Source organism: Lichenostomus cassidix, chromosome 15, assembly GCF_008360975.1.
Source record: "Lichenostomus cassidix isolate B80296 chromosome 15, HeHo_3.0, whole genome shotgun sequence".
NCBI classification, from domain to species: Eukaryota; Metazoa; Chordata; class Aves; order Passeriformes; family Meliphagidae; genus Lichenostomus; species Lichenostomus cassidix.
This window is the reverse complement of record NC_139496.1, coordinates 2,331,468-2,354,800: the sequence shown is the minus strand read 5'-3', so window position 1 is coordinate 2,354,800 and position 23,333 is coordinate 2,331,468. Positions and strand designations below refer to the sequence as shown.

At 46.6% G+C, this 23,333-nt stretch overlaps 2 protein-coding genes and 1 long non-coding RNA gene across 4 annotated transcripts; 2 read left to right on the top strand and 1 right to left on the bottom strand.

The window, feature by feature from the left end:
• The first annotated feature begins 75 nt into the window (after window positions 1–75).
• On the top strand, window positions 76–3,618 carry MTRFR (mitochondrial translation release factor in rescue). The gene is made up of 4 exons (XM_085075448.1): window positions 76–132; window positions 1,131–1,441; window positions 2,109–2,351; window positions 3,273–3,618. The coding sequence occupies exons 2-3, from the start codon at window positions 1,166–1,168 to the stop codon at window positions 2,319–2,321; spliced, it is 489 nt and encodes a 162-aa protein (XP_084931574.1). The 5' UTR covers window positions 76–132; window positions 1,131–1,165; the 3' UTR covers window positions 2,322–2,351; window positions 3,273–3,618.
• CDK2AP1 (cyclin dependent kinase 2 associated protein 1) lies at window positions 3,546–18,139 on the bottom strand. 2 transcript variants are annotated; one of them, XM_085075446.1, is made up of 4 exons: window positions 17,785–18,139; window positions 7,877–7,983; window positions 7,045–7,171; window positions 3,546–4,386 (listed from the first exon to the last, which is right to left on the bottom strand). In XM_085075446.1, the coding sequence occupies exons 1-4, from the start codon at window positions 17,990–17,992 to the stop codon at window positions 4,319–4,321; spliced, it is 510 nt and encodes a 169-aa protein (XP_084931572.1). In that variant the 5' UTR covers window positions 17,993–18,139; the 3' UTR covers window positions 3,546–4,318. The 2 variants fall into 2 exon arrangements, with proteins under 2 accessions (XP_084931572.1, XP_084931573.1); XM_085075447.1 differs by lacking the exon at window positions 17,785–18,139 and adding an exon at window positions 8,095–8,221.
• A 153-nt stretch (window positions 18,140–18,292) lies between these two features.
• On the top strand, window positions 18,293–21,284 carry LOC146430124 (uncharacterized). Its single transcript, XR_014855262.1, has 2 exons — window positions 18,293–18,667; window positions 18,737–21,284. It is a non-coding gene; the product is annotated as an uncharacterized LOC146430124 (long non-coding RNA).
• The last annotated feature ends 2,049 nt before the right edge of the window (window positions 21,285–23,333 follow it).

Sequence of the window (23,333 nt, the reverse complement as noted above, 5' to 3'; positions counted from 1 at the left end):
AAAGCCGATTGGAGGACGCGCCCGATCCCCGCCCCTCTCGCGCAGCGATTGGCTGTCCCGCACGCCAATCAACTGGCGGTGCCGCCCTCCCACCACGGCGTGCGCATGCGCAGCGCGGGAGGGCCGGCGGAGGTGAGCGGGGCCGGAGGGTCCGAGTGGGGCGGTAGGGTTCGGGTTCGGTTCTAATTTCTCCATTCTCGGCTTCCCCCGGGCCGCTCCCAGTCTGACTCCAGCCCGCAGGGCTGCCGGCAGCCGGGGGGAGCCGCGGCCGGGCGCAGCGCTGAGGGAAATTGAGTAAATTCTCCAGCGTCTTCTGTGTTTACTCCTGTTTAGAGTTTTAGTGTCGATCAGCAGGAAATAGGCTGAGAGGGATCGTGGTTCCTGTAAATGTGTGGAGCTGTAGTAAACCTGTTAAATTAAGGCTCGTTCGGAATTAGGCAGAAGTTCGGGTTTTTCTGCATGTATTCTTCATTTTAAAGTGCCATGACTGCCCATAGAAGTTTTCTTTTAATTATTTTTTCATTTCAACAGTTATGTTCAAGTTTTCTGTTTACTGCCAAGTGGCACTTCTTCACACACTGGGGTATTTTCTTCTGAGTCAAAATATTTCAAGCATGACAGCATGTACTGTTTTAATTGCTTACCTAGTGCCTTGCTGAAGATTGACACTTGACAGCAGTAGGACCTGACATTCCTCATTATCCATGAGGAAATGAAACTTCCAGGAATGCCTTTGTGCCTCTGTTAATCATTTTGTTAATACCTTAACTTGGGAAAAATCAGGTTCCCAGTGAGACTATACAGGTCAGACTGCAAGACTGAAATAAATCTTTTTTCCCTCTGTTGTTTTATATGTTTGTTCTTTTTATGTGTTTAGTATTTTCCAAGTGTTGGTAAGAGTATTCATTTATTTACTGCTTTCCAGATCCCTTTCAAAACATTTTAAGAAATGTAATTGCATTGAGAAACAAAATTCCATTCAGCATGGTAAATATTCCAAGGCAAATGCCTATGAAACCAGTTCAGAAAAAAAAATCTGAATCAAAATACTGCTCAATATGTGCAGCTAAAGTAGATCATCTTAGAACAAGGATTCTCATGGTAAACTCCACTCTCCAATTCCATTCCAGGTTTCATTGCAGAAAAGCTGAGTCCTCGTTTCTGTATGAATGTTCCAAGTTTATTTCATTTTGCATTCTTACTGAGAGAGGTGAGAACACCATCATGGACACAGTGGGTTTTGAGGAAGCAGCAGCTTTCTCTGCCCAGTGCTCCCTTGCTTCAGGCAGCAAAAAAGAAGAACTCCTTAAATCTCCTTGAACTAACTGAGGCAGATTTAGAAGAACAGTTTGTAAGAGGTGATGGTCCAGGAGGTCAAGCCACAAATAAGACAAACAACTGTGTTGTCCTGAAGCATATTCCATCTGGGATTGTAGTGAAGGTAATTGTGTTTTATTTTATTAAGTCACACAGTGCATCATGACTTCCAAGTCTCAGAGTAAACCATAATCACAGTGCAGATGGCATGGAGGGAATGTTTATATATATATATTGTAAAGAATCTCAGCAAGAAGCAGTCTTGGCTGTCAGCAGATAAATAAACTTAGGGTCAGAGCTGCTTTTCCTGGCTCTGCCACCCAGTTACTGTTTCATAGTTTTCAGTTAAATGAAGCCTCATTGTAGCTGCCTTTTGGTGGCAGCTGTCACATTCCTGTTCCTCATGTGAGTTAGAATCTCTTCCTTAGCAAGTTGATCACACTCACTCTGCAGATCCTTTATAAGCATTTCTCTTACCTACTTCTTGTGGATTAATACCTTGAAATTAATCTTTGCTTAATGTCACAGGGGGAAGAACTCAAGCAGCTTTCCAAGGTAGTATGGAAGCATGAAAGATTAATGCAAAAGTCAGTCTGACAAGTTAACAATAGTAAATAATTATTAAAGTATATCACCTGGATATAAAAGTTGCAGCTGTTACGGGTAGGAGGATGCTCTTGGTTTGGGGAGAAGGGGATTTTCTTTAATGGTAGGAATATATAGACTGAAAGGGTGAGCAGAAGAATAAATAGGCTGAAGTTTCAATAAAAATGTCCTTTGTATTCCTACAGTGTCATCAGACAAGATCAGTGGAGAAGAACCGAAAGATTGCCAGAGAAATCCTGCAGGAAAAAGTTGACCTTTTCTATAAAGGTGAAGACAGTGATGTTTTTAAAGAGAGGAAAGCATTAGAGAAGCAAAAGCAGGAGAAAAAAAGAAGAGCAAAGGAAAACCTAGAAAGGAAAAAGCTTTTTAAAGAGATGCAACAACTGGATAAGGAATAAACATGTGAAATACTGACTTGCCCTGGCAGGGTAAGAGAATTGTTTGTCATTATAGACCTAAACACATTTTTCCAACTAACAAGTGATGTAGGGCTTCATAAGCACAGCTGAAACCCTGGGTGGTGACCTGCTGTTCCTGTAAAGCTGAGGAGATAAAAGCACTCATGTATTCCTGCTTCTCCCTGCCATCATCTCATTAATCACATTTAGCAATCAGTTCTTCTGCCAAGTTCAGAAGATAAAAGAATCCTTGTTAAAAAGGAACTGTAAGCTTTCCACCATTGTTAACAGAGACAAAATCAATAGATTTCCTTCTGTCCAGATGACACCTTGGGCTGCTTCATAAGAGCTCCAGCACATGAGAACAGCACTAAAAGGTTCTCACTTCCCATCCTTACTCAGGCAATGCCTTCAGTGACATAAATCCTTTACAAACTGAGACCAGGTTTACATACTGGTTGTGATGGTGTGAGCTGAGCTGCTGATGGAAGAGACACCAGGCACTGGTTCAGATCTGTCAGTTCAACAAATGCTCTGTCCTACTCAGCTCTGAATGAAGTTTAACCAGCAGCTTTCCAGATCTTACCTGCAGTGGTGCTGAGCACTGGGACACAGGGAGGGACTTCCTGCAGGTCACTCATGGCCTTCCAGTTCAGAGGTAGAACTGAGTCATTACAGATAAAGAATGAGCTGTGTTGTAAGCTGCCTCCCAAGGCAACAGAGTCCAGTTCATCCAAGCTGTGAATTAATTAATTAGAGTTGTTTTTTATGTTTATGTTGTGCTGCAGTTAAGCTTGGCCATGTTGGTACCTTCACTCATTTTGACAGTTTCCCATTTTATACAAACAAATGCAGCTGCATTTCCTTTGTCACCACTTCTCATTTTTCCTGATTTTATCCTGTTAACAACTCCAACTGCTTAACCAGAACTCTTCTTTCATTTTTGGACAGCATCCTCACCAGCTGCCACCAGGTTTTGGCTTTCAACAAAGACCCAAAGCCAGAGTATGGATATTGAAGGCAACAGAGACTTCTAGAACTCCACCTCCTCCCAGAGACTGATTGCACCCTGTGCCATGGATGGAATGCTCCAGCAATCTGCAGCCCCCTTCCTTGTCCTTTCCTGACCTCCTTCTTGAAGGTTAAATCTTTATCTGTTGACAGTTCTTGCTCCTGCAGTATGAATCTGATTAAAGTGACTGTACATAGTTTTAATACAAACTGTTAATGAAAATAAGCTTTATTACGTCAAGTAATAAATACATACAAAGATGCAAATAACAGTTTTAGTAATTTATCCAGAATGTTCCTTTTTCTTTTTTTTGCAAACTTTAAACTGAAATCTCCAGCCTTAATGTAGAAATTAGCTTTCCAGGACCTTGTTATTATTTAACAGGTTTCCCTGTTTTCCATATAGCTCATGCACTTTAAATGGACTTCAAAGCACTAACAGTCATGCAAATGTTTATGCAAAATGAACAAAAAAAGGAAAAATAAGAGAAGGGGAAGGTTATTTCTAAGCAGGGTCTATGCTGTATGACAAATTGTGACTTAGCAGACTACTAGGTACAGCATGCTATTCTGCATTTATTAAAAAAAATCCTTAGAGCTTATGTCAAACTTTGAAAGATTGACATTTTGGGGATAAGTGAACATAGTCAAAGGAAAAAAACAGAATGAGGCTGTGGCTGGATAAGAAGAGAACTGAAATATAGCCTGGGAGAGAAAGAGCATTCCTCTGCATGCACTTCAGTTTCCATGTTTTAGAAACATTTTAGGGAGTTTTAACCTCTTTAGAAAATGCAAACCCTCCGTTAGTTGAAAAATCCTAAGGTTTTTTTTCATTCTTAACTGTACATTTTTGCAAGGGCAAAAACAACAACAGTAAAACATTCAAAATAAAGGAATTTGTCTGAATGTTTCAAGAGTCAAAAAGAATAAGTGTTTTACTTTTTCTTCATGAAGAGATGGAAAACCTTGCAGCTGAATCAGTGGGGCTAGGATCTTGCATTTCGTTCCGTCTCAGCCAGGCATTCCCGAACTAATCCTCTAGCATGGATAATGCCTGCAAAGGAATTGGATGTGTTTTAAATCATCCCATTCAGGCCACACTTGCAGTGACAGTGCACAGAAAGGTTTATGTATTTCTGTCCCCAGTTGCCAAGGCTACCACAGAAGGCCCCAGAAAAGGGGGACAGCCCTCGCTTCCCAAACATCAGCTGCCACTAAACCAGTCTGCTTTCCCCAGCTTGCGATATAAATTTAAAAGGGACTGAGCCAGGAATCAGAACACAGATTTGTAAGTCTGCAGTGGCAGGTAGATCTTAATGGGCAGTGTGGGCCTACTTAAAATCAAAGATTTAAGGGGGAAGAAAAATCTTACCTACCAGCAAGTGATTTGCTAGAGTGGAGTGAAACAAATTACTAAGTTATTTGGGGAGTCATTTTAGCAAGCTCTTAATGCCTTGGGATAGTTCTCCTCTGAGAGGATGCATGAAAATCCAAGCCATCACAACACTGCTTAAAGACAAGTTGTGTCTCATGTAAAAGTAAGACTCTTTAATGGTGGGTGCAGAAAGTTACCTCCTAATATTGGCTCAACTCCCAGTGTAAATCATCACCACTTTACATGCTGCTGTTTCTACTCTCATCTGATAGACATAATGTGGAATTTTCCACTGCAAGTCCTGTTGCCTTGAGCTCCAGCAATCTGGACCTTGGTTCTTAATCCTGGAACTAAATGTAGATTCATGCTCACAGAGCTGCTGAAAGAACAGAGCTTGAGACAGATGTTAAAATGAGAGATGGACAGATTTTTCTACAACAAAGGAGGTTTATATTTTGCTGACCAGGCAAGATAGCAAGTGATTTCTCCACCTAATCATGCTCCTTAACAAGGTGAAGAAAGGGCAATAAGGCAATAGATGGGGTTCAATCTCTAGAGATAATGGCTTCTGTTCCTAGAAGGCTGCTAGCCCAGAGCAACAGCCTACTGACCCAGGAGGACTTGATGAGTGCAAGGCTTTGCAGAGGGTTAACTGCCACAGCCGAGTAGAGCAGCAGCTGTGGGATGCAGAAACATGAACTCAAAGCTGTGTGTTAGACCTGGATCTGGTGGCAGGATGCCCAGTTTATGCAGCAGAACTACCCTGAATAATGTAGAACACTGGGAATTGGGCCAGTTTTAGAGGTCAGTAGCCTCTGTGCTTAGGAGCAGGCGGAGCTGGGGACAGGGACTTTATTCAGGGATGACATCCATGGCCATGGAGGCGGCAGTCACATGGTTACACTTCTGCTCTCACACTTGCACATGCTCCTTCAGCCATCAGGCTCCCAAAATGGAAAGAGAGGTACCTTTGTGACCAAAAGATGGCAGCAAAAAGTATTTATTTGGGATTCTTCGCAACGCTGGCAAGGCACAGTGGCAGCATTGTACCTTAAACCTCCGTTGCCGCAAGAAGCAGCAAAGCAACTTTTTCCTCACTGAACTAAACAATCGAGTTCATAGAATGTCTGCATCTCTCTTGGTCTCTCTCAAGCTGTCCCCATTAGCCTGTTGCCATTCATGATCTATTAATACTGACTCAGGCAATGCAATAAAGAGAGACTCCAGCAACATTGATTTTAGCTGGGCCAGATTCCACTTACCACTCATCAGCAGACTTTATTGCATCCTTTCCCAGAACAGCTACTAGTCATTTTATTGCATGTCACGGCAGATATATTACTCTTCCATAATGGCTGAGCCTTAAATAAAGCTTTGTAGTCTCGGGTAAATGTAAGGGGGATTTGCAAGGTGGTGAAGTTAGTCTGTTACAATAACATTCCCATTCCGGGTTGAAGGCATGAGCCAATCTCAGCACAAGGACCACAGGAAGGGAGGAAAAAGTAACCATGTCATGCTGAGGAAGGACAGGACTGCCAGTCCAACTGCTGTCTGTGGCCTTTCAGGGTCATTTCAGGAGCTGGAGCAGTGGAATGTCCCACTGCTCCTTCAGAAATATCCCTGCATGTCCCCTGCAGAGGACAATGTCAGGCTGATGTCAGCAGTGGGGCATGCAGGGGTTTCTTTTACACTGCAAGGAAAGGGCATTTATTACCCCTTTTAGCTGACAAAGCAAAGCTGGAGAGACTCTCAGCCAGCCCTAAAAGCTGCCCTGTCCCTTACTAGTGGACTCTTAATGACATGCACTTGACAGCAGGCAACAGAGCCTAAGCAGCCCCACTCTCCACAGAGAGAATGTTCATGTTTGACATCTCAGTCTGAACAGCATTCCCTGACACCTATTTTGGGATTTTTTGTAGCTCTTCTCTCCACCAGCCTCGGTGTGAACTACCACAATGTTGTATTTCTTTAGGCAAAATGCACTTCAGTAAAGATTCCTGGACTTGCTTGCCTGTGGATTTTGGAGAGTGGGGAGAAAAGGGAATTGAAAGAGCAAGTCACCAGGAGCCTGAAATAATGTATCCATAACGTTTGAATTATTAACTGAAACTCCCTGTGTGGACATGAGACACATTTTGTCACTGTTCACCTATCAAATACAGCACAGACCTGTACAGAGCATCCCACAGTTTCAATTGCTGGTTAATACTCCGACTTTCAGGAGGAGCTCAAGCTCTCTCCTTCCAAAGGAAACAGTTGTCATGAAGCTGTATACAGGTAGTCAGTGCACAAAGTGTATGGGACACAATTATTTTTTAAAATAAATTTAAAAGTTACCTCTTTTTAGCCTCTCCATCGCACTTTTACTCCCAGCATATGTGGGTCTAATCTCTTTTCCTAATTCTTCTATGATAGCTAGAAGTTCTGCATATTTGCTCTGTGGTACTTGACTGCTGCTGGTGCCCTGTAGTTGAAAGTAGATTAATCTCAATCAAATACTGTAAAAACAAAATAATTGCAAGAAACAGCAACTGGAAGTTTATGGAAGACCAGAAATAGAAATGTAAATCCCATTTTAACAGAACATAATTTCAAGATTATTACATAAATATGATACTCTTTTTTGAAATTACTGCTACAGTTGGACACAATGCTATGTGCCTTTCAAAAATTGGGATCAACCAAGAGAATGCAGCTGCAAGCTTTGGACTTTAGGTGAAGCAGAAGTTAAAAGAGTCCTGCAAAACCAGCAAACTGGGAATTGCTTTTTTAACCCTGTTTCTGCTTTTTCAGTGTTTCGGTGTGTATTTTGTGGAGAAGTTAGCCAGGTAGGGAGAGTGAGAAGATAAAACAAAACTGTATAGACCTATTCAGTTTTTAACAAATAACTTTAAAATACATTAGTGCCCTTACAGAACCTAATTCAAGACATGTTTCTCTGTGACTCAGACAGGATGGGACTTAACAGTTAATTAGGAACCAACCTCACTCAGCACTGGGCTTAGCCTAATTTGATCCCCAGCCATGTGCGAGGAAGCAGTCTGCCATTTGGGTTTGATTTCAGCCCTTGGTGGGCAGGAGGAACACCTCAGATTACAGGCCACAATCCCTGCTACTATGCAAACGTGGGGTCAGTGATCTGATTAAAGGAAAATAAGCAGAGCTGTACCTGCATCCCTTGTGTATAGCCTAGGGATGGGGGGCCGTAGTCGTTTATGAGCTGTCTGTATTGCGCCGATGTTGCCATACTCGTGGAGGGAGAGTGAACACTCCCAGCTGCAGAGAGAGAAGAGAGAAAAAAAACCCCCTGTTATTATCTAAAGATTAATTAGTCTGTTACGTTGGGACACATTTTAATCATTTGTTCCTAGAGCTGTGACCTCTCACCTTTGTCTAAGATCATTAATGACATTTCTGAGCCTCACTGCTAGGAAGAGAATGGCTGAATTAATGCTTCTCTCATGTTTGATGTACACTTGGAAACAGCACAGCCTGCAGCATTATCAGTGCAAATCTTTTGCCTAAAAGTGAAGCAGAGTGCAGCATGACAGGTTGTTCTGCCTAGACAAACTGTAAGTATTAAGGAGCCCTATTTTTGCATATATACATTCCACACAGATGAGTCTAATGTGCTGTGCTATTTTTACTTTTTCAGCGCAAGTTATCTGAAAGTAATTTTGCAACTCAAAGTGTCATCACATGGTCAAAGCAAGTTACCCTCAGTACTATTTTCAGCCAATGCCAAAACTATTCCTAGGGAACAGTCAGTTGAGGTACATCAGATCTGCTGCTCATTGTGTGACATCGGAGGCGAGAAGTGCTACCATTATTCCTCTTTGTGTGGTATCAAACATTTTTAGCCAGTCAAATTGTGCTGTATAAGTAGATCAAAGGGAAAATAACATCACTTTGTGTTATGGTAACTTTATTTCTAAAGTTATAAAATATTATATTCACATCTAATGAGTTTTGAGTCAGTTATGAGCTCCAGAAACAAATTCTAATGTCATCAGTGACAAAAATGCTCCAGAAATGAACAATCAAAACACTTTTTCCATCTTGTCCCGCAATGGTAAGAATTTGGGTTGGAGAAACAATAGCTAGATTTTTTTTTTAAGGGGCTTAATTATGCTGTCCACTTCACAACTGTACTACAAATCCTGCTGGCTATGCACTTAGGAGCAAGGGAGCATCACAGCACTGAACTTTTTCACTCTTGCAGCTCAAGTGCCCTTGCATCCATGGATGCTGCTGTCTTTGCCTGTAGGCACAGACACAGACTGCCTGCTGTCTGGAAATATCTCCCCACTTACAAACTCCTTTGCTGAAAATTCCCAACTGTCTTTCATATGAGGAACAGATCTCATTTACCAGCCTTCATTTAAATCTAAATTAAACTGATGCTAAAAGTCACTGGGGCTCAGAACTATGTAAATCTCTAGCTTTGTTTTAAAGTTGCATATTATTTCATTCCTATTTTTCCCTCTCTACAAAAGGAAAGGGCCAGCAGTTACTCTGGAAAAAAGCTCTACTGAACATAGTGGAACAGACTCTTGTCCTCAACTGGGAAATCTCTTTCCACTTCAGAATTATCACAGGAGATCACTGAGGTGTCTTCTTCATTACAAGAAGAGAGCATGTTCTTAATTTGCACTAGTTAAACAGATGTGAAATCCCAAAAAGGCAAATTGGGCTGGTCACTAGGTCACTTTAAAAAAAGCTATGTTTCTCTTTGTCTTTAACTAAGCTGCTAAATTTTATGGCATTACAACCTGCATTTTCATCAGTGAGGTTTCACATGGACCTAATTTTGCTTAAGCATAGTAAAACCCCCAAAAATAACCCACCCAACAGATTAGGGCACTGTAGGAACACCGCAGTTGTCAGCTACTCTCTCAATTATCAGCTCAAAATACACTCACAAGTGTAGGATTTCTGCATGTGAAAATCAGTATTTCAAGTCCAGATGACTGAATTTCCACAGCTACCAAACATGACACAACAGCAAACCGCATCATTTTTCCAAGGACTTCAAAATGCTTCAAAAACATTAATGAGCCCCTTGTGCTGCAAGGTAAGAAGGCTTAATTACCTCAATTAAGCAGAGAAAGGCTTAAGCGATTTTTCCTCATGTACAATAAAACAAAAGACCCATCCTGCAAAGACTTGTCTCTGAACTGTTGTTGCAAGCAAGTCACATACAAGACTTGGGAGCTCCAAACTGGCTGTGAATAAGGCAAGGACTCTGATGCCCAGGCTCAGAAATCCTGCCCTACCCACCAAGCAAAACTGAGCTGCAGCCCAGGCAAAACGAAGAGCAACTTATCGATCCCATATGGGTTGATGGTAACATATTGGTTAAGGATATCAGGAAAAGGTGGGCATTGGAACAGGCTCCCCAGGGAAGTGGTCACAGCACTAAGCCTGAGTTCAAGAAGCATTTGCACAATGCTCTCAGGCACATGGTGTGACTCTCGGGGTTGTCCTGTGCAGGGCCAGGAGTTGGACTCGATGATTCTCATGGGTTCCTTCCAACTCAGCATATTCTATAACAACACAGCACAGACAATTTAGTGATTGCTTCACATTCTGTTAATTTAACCAACTACACGCACTTGGTCTGCAGTAAATCACAGCACGGTATGCCTAGACAAGAGCAAAAAACTCTCCTAGAAACACGAGGTGCCAGGACAAAGCAGCGAGTGCAGGCTGACCAAAAAAAGTTTCACAGCCGTGGAAACCGGCTGGAGTCAGCAGGGGGACTTGACCGCAAGCAGTGACTCAGTGAAGAGCGAGGGACAAAAGCAAGCAGGGACTTCCAGGAGGCGCCGATGAGTCAGAAGCAGGGCTGGCTCCGGTGGGATGCGCGGCCGGAGCGCTGCAGAGCTGCGCTGCAGACACTAGAGGCCATCGCTGAGTGCGCCGGGCCCTGCCAAGTGACAGAGCGTGGTAACCATGGTGAGTTTACCCGTTTCTTTGCAGTCTGCATCAAAAATGTAATAAGACATAATGCCATGCGCCGACCACTTTATCAGCAGCAGCAGCAGGCCCGGAGAACAAAGGAAAGGATTTGGCTTGGCCGCGGTACCAGGCTGAATGCAGCCATGGCAGAAGTTGTGCCAGTCAAACTCGGCTGGAGGGGGAGGAAAAATGAAAAATCCTTGATTTCACCTCATTTTGAAATGATGCGATCATGAAAATGAAATTAATTGGGGGGGTATTAGTATCTCACTGAGCAACAAACCTTGAGCATTTTGACCTATCACTTTGTATGTTAATCTCAAGGAAAAGCCCTGGGTCTTGGATGAGTATTACTCAATTAACCCAAAATTCATCTGCATGTCAGAATGCCCTGTGTATCTTGTATTTAAAAAAAAAAAAAAAAGCACCAGATATTGCTATTATAGTTAGAGAGAGAAATTAGGCCAGGAAGTCTCTCAGTCAATATCCAGTCAAAAATCGGTGTGATGATTAGGTATTCACCAGAGAGAAAAAAGGAGGGGGGATCTAAATTGAGGCTTGCTGCTCTCTAACGTTAAAATGACAATGGAGACAGTTAAGAACTGACAGAATCGAAAAGGGAGTGTGCTTGGTACTGAATTTCAGTGACACCCTGTATCACACCCCAAATTGTCCTGGTGCTTGCTGTTGTTTAAAACCTAGATTAATATAAACACGTTCCTCCCTTCACTTTCCCAATTAAATGTACACAAAACCTTGCAGATCCCCACTTATTCTAGTACCAAAAATGTCTTTTATTTCTGTACTCAAGCAGAAGACTGCCACAAGCATTTTTCCCCACAAAAATATAGTTATTTTCTTGTTAATTAATATTAATCTTTATTAATTATGGGGGAGTACAGCAAACAGAAAGGAGACTTTGGTATCAAAATCTCTTCCTTCCAGCAGTCTCCCTGAGCCCAAATTAACACCCTGAGAGACAAAGGATCTCAAATCAATCTTTGTTTGCCTAAACTCCCACAGACCAGGAATCTTTTCATTAATTCCTGATAGGTTTATAGGGATACCTTCAGCTCCAAGCCTGAGCAATGATGACCAATTTGCTGCTCTAAGCTTTAATTCTTAATTCTATTACTGCTGCTTGTTGGAAAAATAACTGGGAAAGCATCTTGCTGAGCACCCTGAAGGAAGCAGCAGGAGCAGGAACACTTGGGTACACTCACCTGATCCACTTTTGGCATCTACACAGCTCAGCTACCACCCTGCTCCACAGGCAGCAAAGGAAAATCAGAAATAGTTTCCAACTCACTGAGTTACTCATGTGGGACTGACTTAGACAAGCCAGGGGCCAATCCCACTGGATATGTTTCTCCACTGTCCTGTACTTTGTAAGGTCCCATAAAACCACAAAGGCAAACTCCTGCCATTTTACAGACTCTTTCTACACAGCAACATGAGAGCATGTAAGAAGAGATACCTGTAGCCTGGAGTTTATCCAAGGTACTCTGTGGAATCTCCACACTTCTGCCTCTGTTTCACAGACCCTTCAAACTGAGGCTGCTTGAAACATCAAGGCTGTTGCAATTTCAATGGTTCGTGGTCACCACCTCTCCAGAGCCCAGTGCTGGAGGTCACTGCCTCTGCCACACCCCGTGACCTCCTCATGAGCTTCAGGTGATGGCAGTTGGAGTCCTGACCATAAGGGGTACCAGACAACGAGGCTAGACTATTTTAACTGAGAGGATATAAACTCTTCTGTCCTAAACCAGACAACTTTGCAAGAAAACACATGAGAAATGCTCCTGAAGCTGCTCTGCCAACACACCTTGTGAGGCATCCTGGAGCACCAGGGGAGAGGTAACAGCTTCACCCAGCACAGCTATTTCTGCAAGTATCTGAACACAGCTGTAGTGTTTTGGCTGACTACAAGAATATTTTATTCCTTAGCCCTCTACACACTTTGGTTTGAGTTCAACAAGAACTCCTTGCCATCCATGGGACACCACATGCATGTCTACACAAGTAGATCCACTGCACAGCCAAGCTGTACACTGAATTCTAACAGCAGTTGCCAACCCAGAGTGCAAACAGACAGACCCCATGCCCCCCAACCTTCCCATAAATATTAAAATTTAAAATAATGGACCCTGTTCTCATTTGCACAAACCATTCCTTATAGCACTGGCTGTGAAAATTATATTTTCACCCACTATTTCTCCCTTGAACAGCCCCTGTGGAAGGAACAGACCTTTCTTTGAATAAAACTACTTCCTTTTAAAAAAACGCAGTGCGCAGACACATAAATATGTTCTCAAGAACTAGGACATTCTTTATCGTAACAGCCAGAGGCCTTGCTCTTTTGATCTGTCACACTCTGGGCCTTTCCTCTAGTACTCTCATGCTATTTAATCTTTCCATGTGGATAACGGTCATGGTTTATGTCTCCTCTTCCTACCCCCCTGTCTCTTCTTTTATCAGAAAACAAAAGCCAGTCCCTTGACTCCCCACCATTCTTCTTTTCCAGCTTAAGCTATTCCTACACTAGCAAGTTATTTGGCATCACAAGGAACAGATCAAAAGATGAAAGCATTTGGTACGTGCACACCACATGTAGTTGGCCTGAGGGGGTATGACTTAAGGTTAGATTTTAGTCTGGTCTCCCAGACTAGGGGGTATGGTTCAAAGCTGCCCCATCTTTGGTTTAGATCCTTGTGTTCCCATTGAAAGGGATGGAGCATCAGCATTGCACAACTGGAGCAGAGCTTCTGGACCACTTTTATCCAGAAGGAATCAAGTTAGCATGAACCAAAACCACTCTGCAGCAAAACCAAGGTGCTGGGTGGGGACCATGTGGAGATTCGCTGACTGTGAAAACCACATCATTGCTCTCAAGCAAAACACTCAGGTAGACAAAGCCAAAAATGCCAGTTTTCTAAATGCCCAAACAAGTCCACTTGAAAATTGCTAATTCTGAAACATGTTTAGCAAGCTTCTTTTTACATCATACTTAACTTCACATGGACTTCAAGAGATCAGGGATCCAGCAAATTTGAATTGGAGAGGGGAATGTATTTCCTAGAAATTATCCCCTCTGCTAAGGCATGAACACTTTGCTCTCTGTTCTGCCTACAAAGAGTATTCTTTCCAGAACTCCCACTCCAAAAACAACCTCTCAATATGGTCAACAATATCAAACAGAAGTTGTCTCTGTAAAGGGCGACAAGCAAGCCATGTGCTCGAGCGAGTCTGCACTGCAGTGTTGAGAACAGAAGGGCCAGCCTCGTGTGCTGGTATCATTTCTCAGGACTGAATGGAACTGGTCTCTCCAGTTGCAAGCTACAGTCCCAGCCAGGGAAATTATTTTCATTTCATCTCCCAGTGAGAATTTGCACTTTTCACAAGAAACTTGTGGTTGCTGTGAGGTGTGGCAGGTGCACCTAGAGCCCCTTTGGTCCTCAGCTACAGCAACACCTCGTGTACAGGTCACCACTTGTTCATGTGGAGCCAAGACACAGCTCCTTCCCTTGTCACTGTCAGCTGGAATTTGTGTTCCCAGATCCTACACATGACAGTTTTTAAGCTTTGTTGCACAAACAGGATTTTGTCTCAAAACCTGACATTTCTGCAAGAATGAGAGTAAAGGAAAAACCCAAGCTGTTTCTGCTAGCTTCTGTATCTTGAAACACTTACTCTAAACAAAATAGGAATGCTGGTGAATATCCACTGAGCTAGAAAACACATGAAAACATGGTGAAAAACAAACTACAGACCCGCTCACAGCTGGTGTGAGTGTCTAGTTCTACTTAAGTCAATGGAGATGTTCTGCTTCACCTCAGCTCAGCAGCTGGCCCCTTACAGAGAAATAGTCAAACAATATCAAACACAAGGCAGATGAGGAGGAAATAGTACTTCCCAGGAATCAGTAGGACAAGCAAGAGAAGACAAACAAATCAAAACATACTTGTTAGAAAAGGTAACAGGGGGTTCCCCGGCACACCGCAGGGTCAGGTGAGGCTGGGAAGGTAGAGCCACTGCAGGTCCCTAAAAGAGCACCTTTTTACAGCCCAGGTAGAGAAGATGCTTTTGCAGGAGATTAAATGGGGCTCCCCAAGCACAGGCAGCTTGGAATTGAAAGCTTGGGGTACTACATCCAGGAACCCAATTCCCTGAGCACAAGCCTTTCAGGAAGGGGACTTCGGACAAAATTCAGACAGAACACTGCAAGCCTGGTTGCAGCCACCCTGGGCCAAGTGTCAGCACTGACCTGGGCAGTGGGGAAGAGAAACAGGCACTGAATTCTGCTGTGACAACACATTCTCCTTCCCTCAGCCTGGTCTAGGCAGAGGAGTCAGCACCCAGATGCTTCCAGCATCCTGAGTCACTTGTGGAGCAGCTGCATTTTCCTCACCCGCAGTCATCCCCAGATCTGCCGAAAACCCACGGAGGTTTCCTCCCCGTATTTCCACCCCCACACATAGCTCCTCTCCCTCTGGACTTCAGTCCAGGACTGAATTCCCAAAACATGCTCCCGTGCAAGAACAGAGCCCAGGCACCCACCAACCACAACTGCTTCATCTCACGGATGTGCAGTTTAAGTATAATTTTGCAGAGTGGCTACTCTCAGCCTCAACTTGAAAGGAGTTTGCTCTGCAGCAAGGACACGGCTCCAAGAGCTGAGTCGACACTGCCTTCCCAAATACTCCTGCACCAGAAGCCCTGCACTGCAGGGAAGCAGCATTACCTCCCAGAGGAAAATCCCTGTGAGATCCACAGCTGCCCAGAGCCCTCCGTCGGCCGAGACCAAAATATTCAGCATTCATACAGAGAGGCTTCTGCAGGGCTGATTTCAGGCCAAAAGGGACAGATTTCCTGTTTTCCTCTCCTCTGCAGGACGGTGGAGGGGGGGTCCTTCACCCCAGGTTTGGAAGCAAACCTAGGATTTATCCTCCTGGCTGGGGGGCATTTAATTTAGGCACAATAGAGAAGCAATCTCCTCCAAATCAGAATTAAGCTCCAGAAAGGAGGGGGCCATTTGCAGTCATATCACTCTGAATGCGATATGTGCAACTGCAAGGACTGCTTTGTCTAAGTCCCTTGGCCTTAGGCCACGGTGCTGGCAATACCACTAGCTAGAGGAAGAGCTGGTGCGTGAGGATAATGGCAGAAGACAGGGAGGGAAGAAAGAGCCCATTTTGGATTCAGAGGAGGACGTTCTTTCATTGAAAAGATTCTGGGGGTGTAGAGGATGATCCGAACTCAGAAGAGAGGACAACTTAGACAAGAATAGTTCCAGCATGACAGCAAACTGCTGCTAACTTGCCGATACAAGGGAGAAAGGCGGGTGGGAGAGAAGGGGAAGATAAAACTGCATGAAAGAATTCAAAGCCCTGATCGCAGCCGGAGCGTTGGAAAGCACAGACACGGCAGCGAGAGGGCTGGAGACAGAAACTTCACCGCTCGGCTCGCATTGTGCGCGGCATGTCTGAGCCGGGATTTTGCAGTCCCTGCTCGCAGAGCAGCCAGACTCGGATCCCCCCCACTGCATGACCTAATCCCCACCCCTCACCCACCATCGCAAAATACCACCTTTGTTTTCCCTGCAATTTTACGGCTGTTCCGGAGAGCAAGGCACAGGTTCTCGTGGGAGCCGACAGAACGGTTTCCCTTGCTGGGCTTTGTTTTGTTTCTTTTTTTTTTTTTCTTCCCTCCGGTGACACTTCTGCTTTTTGTCAAAAATCCTCGGCACATCCCCTGCTCCCTCCGCAGAGCAGCGCTGGGGCCACGGTGCTCCCCACACACCCCCGGCACCCCGAGCCTCTGCACCCTCGCAGCCCCAGCGAGCTCAGCTCCACGCAGGATCGAGGTGGCACAGCCATCCACCAGCTGGTGACGATTCCTTGCAGTAAAATATGATTGTTGCTCTCCTGGTAGCTAGAACTGAGGTGCATCTCGGAGATCCCTTTCGCTCCTCAACCTCCCAGGATTGCAACCACTAACGGTGCTGTAAAAATCACCCAGGCACGTTTCTCTCCCTCCTAAACCCAACTCCAAAACTTTTTCTCAGGGAAAAAAAAAATTCAGCCTGATTTGTAGCTGCCTGATGCCAGTCCTGCAGGCTGGGCTGCGGGGATGGGAGGCAGGAATACGATTTTTTTAAAGTCAGAACCAACTTCTCCATTTTGGTGCTGTTTAATCGGAGCCGACGCGCACAGATTAGCGAGATCCCCTCCAAATATCCCACAGCGAAGCAATTGCTGCTGCGGCTTTGTTCAGGCTGCACCGAGTCTCACACGGAGAGCCGATGTACAGCAGCACCGCGGCACCGGCAAACACCCGCCGGCTGATGCCTTCGCAAATCGGCGAGAGAAAAACGGGGGAACGTAGGGGAAAAAAAAAAAAAGGCAAAAAGTTAACGCTGCCGAGGAAACTTTGTAAAGAGGAAAGTTGGAAGGACTCCTGTACAAATCCAAGGGTGAGGAGTGATTTTTAAACAGGAGTTTTTTAAGGAATAGTGCAATCCCTGCGTGCCCCCCCATCCCCAAAAAATCCATCCGGCGAGCGGGGAGGGCTCCTCCGCCCGGGATAAGGGGACACTCCGAGGGGGAGCGCTGGCCGAGGGTCGCCCCGAGGTGCTGGCGGTGCCTCCGCCAGCCCAGCTCCGAGCTCCGGGGCTCCCGTTCGGCCCGCCGAGCGCGGCCCGGGGCGGCCCCGCCGCTTCAGGAGGCGTGAGGCGAGGCGAAGCGCGGGGCGAGCGGCCGCACTTGCGGCGTCCCGCCAGCAGCGGTCCTCGCTGAGGCGCCGCCGGAATATTCCTGATCCAGATCAATCAGCCGCCCCGGGGAGCCGAGCATGGAGGAAACCCGGCGGCCGGAGCCCCGGAGCGGCGGCGGCGGCGGCGCGGGGCCGGGCGGGCGCGGTGCCCGGCGCGGGGGCGGCGCGGAGCGGGGCTGGCGGCGCCGGCCGGCGGGCGGGCGGGCGCGGGTAATGGCGGCGCGGAGCCGCTGCCCCGCCATACCGGACCGGGCACAAACTCGAGTCCGGCGCTTCCCCCAGGTGCCGGTGCGGCACCACCGCTCGCCTCCCAAACTTGCCACCCAGTTGCCGCCGCGCACTTACCCGGGTTGAGGGGAGTCCCGGGGATGTGGGCGTTCAAGTTGGGCTTGTAAGACATTCCCAGAGACATGGCCAGCGGGAGGAGGAGAAGCGTCCTGAAATTCAGCGAAGCGTCTCCGCGTCTCCCAGACACTTTGGGTTGTTTACAGCAGTAGCAGCACCGGCAAATATGGCCGTCAGTTATATTGACACCCACAATGCAATATATCATCCATACATCATGAGGAGACGCGGATCCAAAAACTTTGGGGGAGAGCCGGCAGCCACCCGCCGCGGCCGGCCGGGCGCACGGCGGTGAGGAGGGCGGGGGCGCGGCGGGCGGGGGCGCGCGGGGTGCGCGGCCATCCCCTCACAGACAATGGAGCTCCCCTCAGGGACCGCCGGCACGGAGCGGGCCGGGCGGGCGGCGGCGGCGGCGCGGAGCCCGGAGGAGGAGCAGGGGGGGCTGTTTTAATTAACTTGGGAAAGTTTTGGCACAAGTTGCGGGTTTTTTCGGCGGGCCGTGCCGGCGGGCCCTGGCAGCCCCGGGGTGTCCCTCAGGGCGCCGCCGCCTTCCCGCCTCCCCCTCACCTCAGGCCGCGCGTTCACCCCGCCTTGCTTCCCCTTCTCCCCCCCGCCGATCTCTGTGGAAAATACCTGTTGATGATTTTTAAATGAAGGATTTTTTTTTTTTCTCTCCAGCCCCTAAATGCCGCCGAGAAAAAAATGCGCTTTTTAAAAATTTTTTTCCCCCCAAACCACTAGTTCTCTCCGCGTGAAGGTGGAAGGTTAACGTGGCTTGCAGCTTCCGAGGGGCTAAAAAAATGTGAATCTCGTTGACAATTGACACATTTTGTGCGTGCAAGTGGCAGTAAAACTCCCCCACCAAAAAATTTTTAAAAATCAGGTTAAATGATGAAGATTTCCAGCATGTGTCTGCCTTCAGAACTCATCCTTTTCCCTGCAAAATATTCAGGTTAAATGATGAAGATTTCCACCATGCATCTGGCTTCAGAACTCATCCTTTTCCCTGCAAGATATTCAGGTTTGCTCCTTCTGTCGATTAATATCGAATACACCCAAAAATTATTAAATTGCTCCAGATTTATCCCCACAAAACTGCTTGGGACCTGGACAGTCTCTCCTCAGGTGCACCAGATCAGACCCCCATGTATATTTTACCAGAAGCCACTCTGAGATTAGGTAATTTTATTGCATGTGCTACTTAATGTAGCTTTGTACTGCTCTTAATGTGGTTGACAGCAAACACCGAGAGCCTGACCCTGCTCCTTGGAAGTCAGGGGGACATTCCTTTAGAGTGACACTGATTCAGGCCCAGAGTGGACAGCTCTGCAGAGGGAAGCAGGTAACACCTCCACGGCAGAGACACGGAAACAGCCACGGAGCAATCAGATGATTTCCTCTGCATAAAGGAGAATTGAGGGAGAACGGGAAAAGCGGAGCAGCCTTTGAGCCCCTGGCTTGTGCCCTAATGACTGCATGCTGCATGAAAGAAGCATCTGAAAATTCTGACTGGTACCAGATGAAACACCATTGTGTTTTATCTCCAGACCAAGTGCTCGACTCCCACAATCCTGGCTAATTCCAGAACAGCACAGACTGTCCTTACAACTGATCCACGCTCCAGTCTGTTAGAGAGGGGTCCTGAGAGCCCCAGGCACAGAATTACATGCTCAGTGACAATATTTTCACACTGGTGCTTGTGACTATAACTGTGTAATTCTTCTTAGAGTCCTGAAAGACTGCACTGGTAAACCCTCCCTGTGTGAGTGAGAGCTTTGCAAACCTAAAGCTTCACTTCCAGATTTGTAAATAACAGCCATTCTGTTGAATCCTGGAAGGCCAGCGAAGTCCTGCACACCGCTCTGGTATTTTCCATCGTGTGGTTGTTTACAGTCACACCAAGTGAGTGCGAAATGGGAGCGTTCCGAGCTTGCCGTGTTTTTCACGGCTTTACACCAACTCTACAAAACTCTGCTCAGAGCAACACTGTGAAGAACAAGATCCCCTGTGTTTTGCTTGGGTTTTATAATGACAGCTTCAAAATATACAACATTCCGAGGGGGAGGCGGAGGTATGGAAACAGTCCTGTAGAGATTATCCTTCCTTCAGAGGTGGTGCAAGCTTGTGGGCAAACTTTGAGGGTCAGGCTTGATGAGATGGTCAGGCTTGTAGGGCAGCATTGTTTGTCCTGTAAGTAAAAAAACAGCAGTACCAGATCTGGGTATTTGACATTTGCTCTGCAGTTTTCTGGGCACAGGTAGCAGTGGTGGCACAAGACACAAGACCCTGATAAAGCACAAACTTACTGCTCAGACTGTATTTAAACTTCAACTGACTTTACTCTTGGTTTTTTGGCACTCACTGCAGGGTAGGAAGTACCTGCAAGTTCTTCTCATCTGCCCTGTGCTCTGAGGGTTCACTGCAGTTGTTCTGAACCAGGTGTGGCCACAAGAGCAAAACCACCATCGTGCTCAGGCCCTGGGATGACTGTTCAGCAGGGTGACCACAGATTCGAGCTCCCTTGGAGGGGCTGCCTGTGGTTTCAACTTGTTTGATGTCCCAAGCTTGGCTGCACCGCTGGAGTTGTGCTCTGCACATGCAAACTGTGCCTCGAGTGTGACAGCTCCAGCTCCCAGGCTGTGTGCAGCAAGCTGCAGGTCCCTGCTCTGCAGCCTGATGGCTCGGTGGTGTTCACTGACAGCAAAAGCAGCTCTTCATCACCAAGTGGCCAAGTCATAGAGCAGGAAATGCAGCAGAGCCATTTTATCACACAGGTGACATTTTCAAGCCTTTTCCACACTAAGAAGGAACTTGATGGTAAGTGTGTGGGTTCCTGTTTTCCAGCAAGGGAGGATGGACAGAAGACTTGTCTGTCTGTTCAGTCACTACAAGAAGCACTGATGATGTATTTTCCAGCTACAGCTGCCTGTTCTCAGTTGTGTAATCTGTGCAGCATTCACCCTGTCCCCCTTCTCTTTCTTCTCTTGGTATTTTCTCTGTTCCCTCTCCTGGTTTGACTTCCTCACCTCTGCTCCTCCCAAACCACTGGGAATACTGAGCAGCCAGTGTTTCCACAGAGTTTGCCTCCAGCCCCTGCTTAGCCAGAGCTGTGACTGATCTTTGGGAGGTTTTCCCTTCCCAAAGCTCTGCGGGGTCGGTGCCATGCCCCTCGGGCGAGGGTGTAAGGAATACACATGCAAAGTGGGATGTTGGAAGGTGCTGGCAGCTCTGCCACAGAGCCAGAGGCCTTGGGCCATGCTGTAAAACAAGCTTGTTTGTCCCCTTTTATGTGGAAACAAAACGAAATAGTCATCTCAGAACTGTGCTGTAACACTCATGGGGACCTGCAAATGAAGAGCACAAACTAGGCTTGTTCCTTATCACCTTGGGTTAAATCAACAATGAGAAGAATTAAAGATGGCACAGCAAGACCCTCTTTTTTTCCTGGCATGTCTTTGACGTGTGTAAAACATTAAATTTGCGCATTAATTTCAATGTAATTAATTGTTGTCAGGCTTAATGAATTGAGTGACTTGGGGATATTATAACTGTCCTGTACCCACCACAGAGACCCATGTAGCAGCAAGGGGAAAGAGGTGGGAAGTTTGTTCCTTTTCCTAGAGGGAGTTTATATTCAAATACTTATCCCCACATTTCTGGTGATCCAGCATCATACATAAAATAATCACAGATGCACCTACAAGTTTCTGAGCATCAATTTAACCTTCGAGTCTCCAAACTGCTCTTGTGCTACAACTAACACGGTCAACCAAAATGAAAAGCCTCTGATAGGCCTAGGCTGAAAATTAAACTTTTTAAGTCTTGACTGAAGGCAAGTTTAACCTCTGTGGAAAGAGCAAGTGGTAGAGGCAAGTGAGTGTCCAGTCTAACAAACAGCATTTTCAAAGATGCTTTGCAGAGCTGAGTACCTTGCTCAGTGGGACTGTAATGAGCCAGCATGTCCTGGTGCAGAACCCCTCCTTCCCCAGGACACCTTGCACACCTCTGGGGCAGTCTGGGATCCTGGCACTGAGGGAAAATTGTGCATTTTGTGCTTTTTGGCATCAATGTTGCTCCTTTCTTATCGCTTTGCTACAGCTCGCTGTATTCCTGTCTCTGTTCCCAGCTGCTTACTGCTGATGCTACAAAGTTTCCCTCGTGCTCTTTTTGTTCCCAAGAGAAAGCTGACAGCCCTTGGTGTCCCTCTTCTGTCATCTGCCTTTTTTGGCTGATATTTGCTGCCTACTGCCCCATCCTCACCAAAATGCACAAAAATCCTAATCCTGAGTAAAAACACGGATTGCCCAGCTCCACCCTGTTGCCTTCTTACACCTCAAAATCCCCCTGGAAGCTCTGTGTTGCTTTCATCCACGGCAAAGAGCCCTCTGAGACTCTGTGCAGGGGGACTGTGATATAGAGTGTCCAAGCAGGACTGCCGCAGCAGCAGCAGCCTGAGCCAAGCCCCAGGAAATCCTCTCGCAGCGCCTGGCCCTCATCACCAGACAGCCTTGCAACAATTTGGGATGAAAGCCTGGATGCCTATTCCGGACAGTCTTTCCCCCTTAAATCCTCCCAGACAAACTTCTTCCCGGTCTAGCCCTGCTCCCCACTTCGAGATGGTTCCTCCCAGGCCAGATGCCGTATTATCTGGAGCGACTTTCCCTCCCAGCCTTGTTTTCCTCCTACTCCTGAGTCCTTTGTCTGGCTGCCAAGTGGAGCAGCCCTGCCAGGCAGACAGCTGCTCCGCATCGCCGCACGGGTGCTGCCCTATGGGCTGGGGAGCCAATTCCAGGCCCGTTCCATCTCTGAGGGGGACGTTCTGCCTCCGAGGTGTCGTGTACCGGGAGGAGAAAAAGCAAATAGCACCTGTAAAGCTGTCGGGATGTTTGAGATAAAGAGGCCTTGATGGTGCTCTGGGTTTACCTCTGAGATCGTGTCAGTAGAGAGTCTGCTCTCTCCTGCTCTGGCTCGAGGTCTCCCTGGAGGACCATGGAGAAGGAATGAGAAGTTTCCAAGCCCTCAGCCACAAAAGCACAGGCCTGGAATCTCTCTAATGAGAGTTTTCCTCTTTGCAGTTTGCCAGGCAAACAAGCACCAGGCACCAATATCAAAACCAGCCCAGATTCCAATGAAAACCAGCAAAGAAATGTTAGAGTAGAAAGGAAACTGCTTCATTTTGCTTGGTAAGAACTGACAAAGCGACAGAGCCCCCTCGGCGAGAGGAGAGGAGAGGAGAGGAGAGGAGAGGAGAGGAGAGGAGAGGAGAGGAGAGGAGAGGAGAGGAGAGGAGAGGAGAGGAGAGGAGAGGAGAGGATTGTTCTCCTTGCCCTGCTGGGCACAGGGCACAGGCAGCTGGGCTGATGGTGGGGCTTGGGCCAAGGGGCTCCTCCTTCTTTGCTGTTGCTTGCAGGGATGGAATATCATGTTATCCCCACATTACAGGGCTTCCCTGCATCATCTTTCCAGACAAACAAGTGCTCCACCCTGCCTGATTCCTTCAGTTTGCCTGGAAGGACTCTCCCTTCTTGCCCTGTGGGCTGGACTCTCAC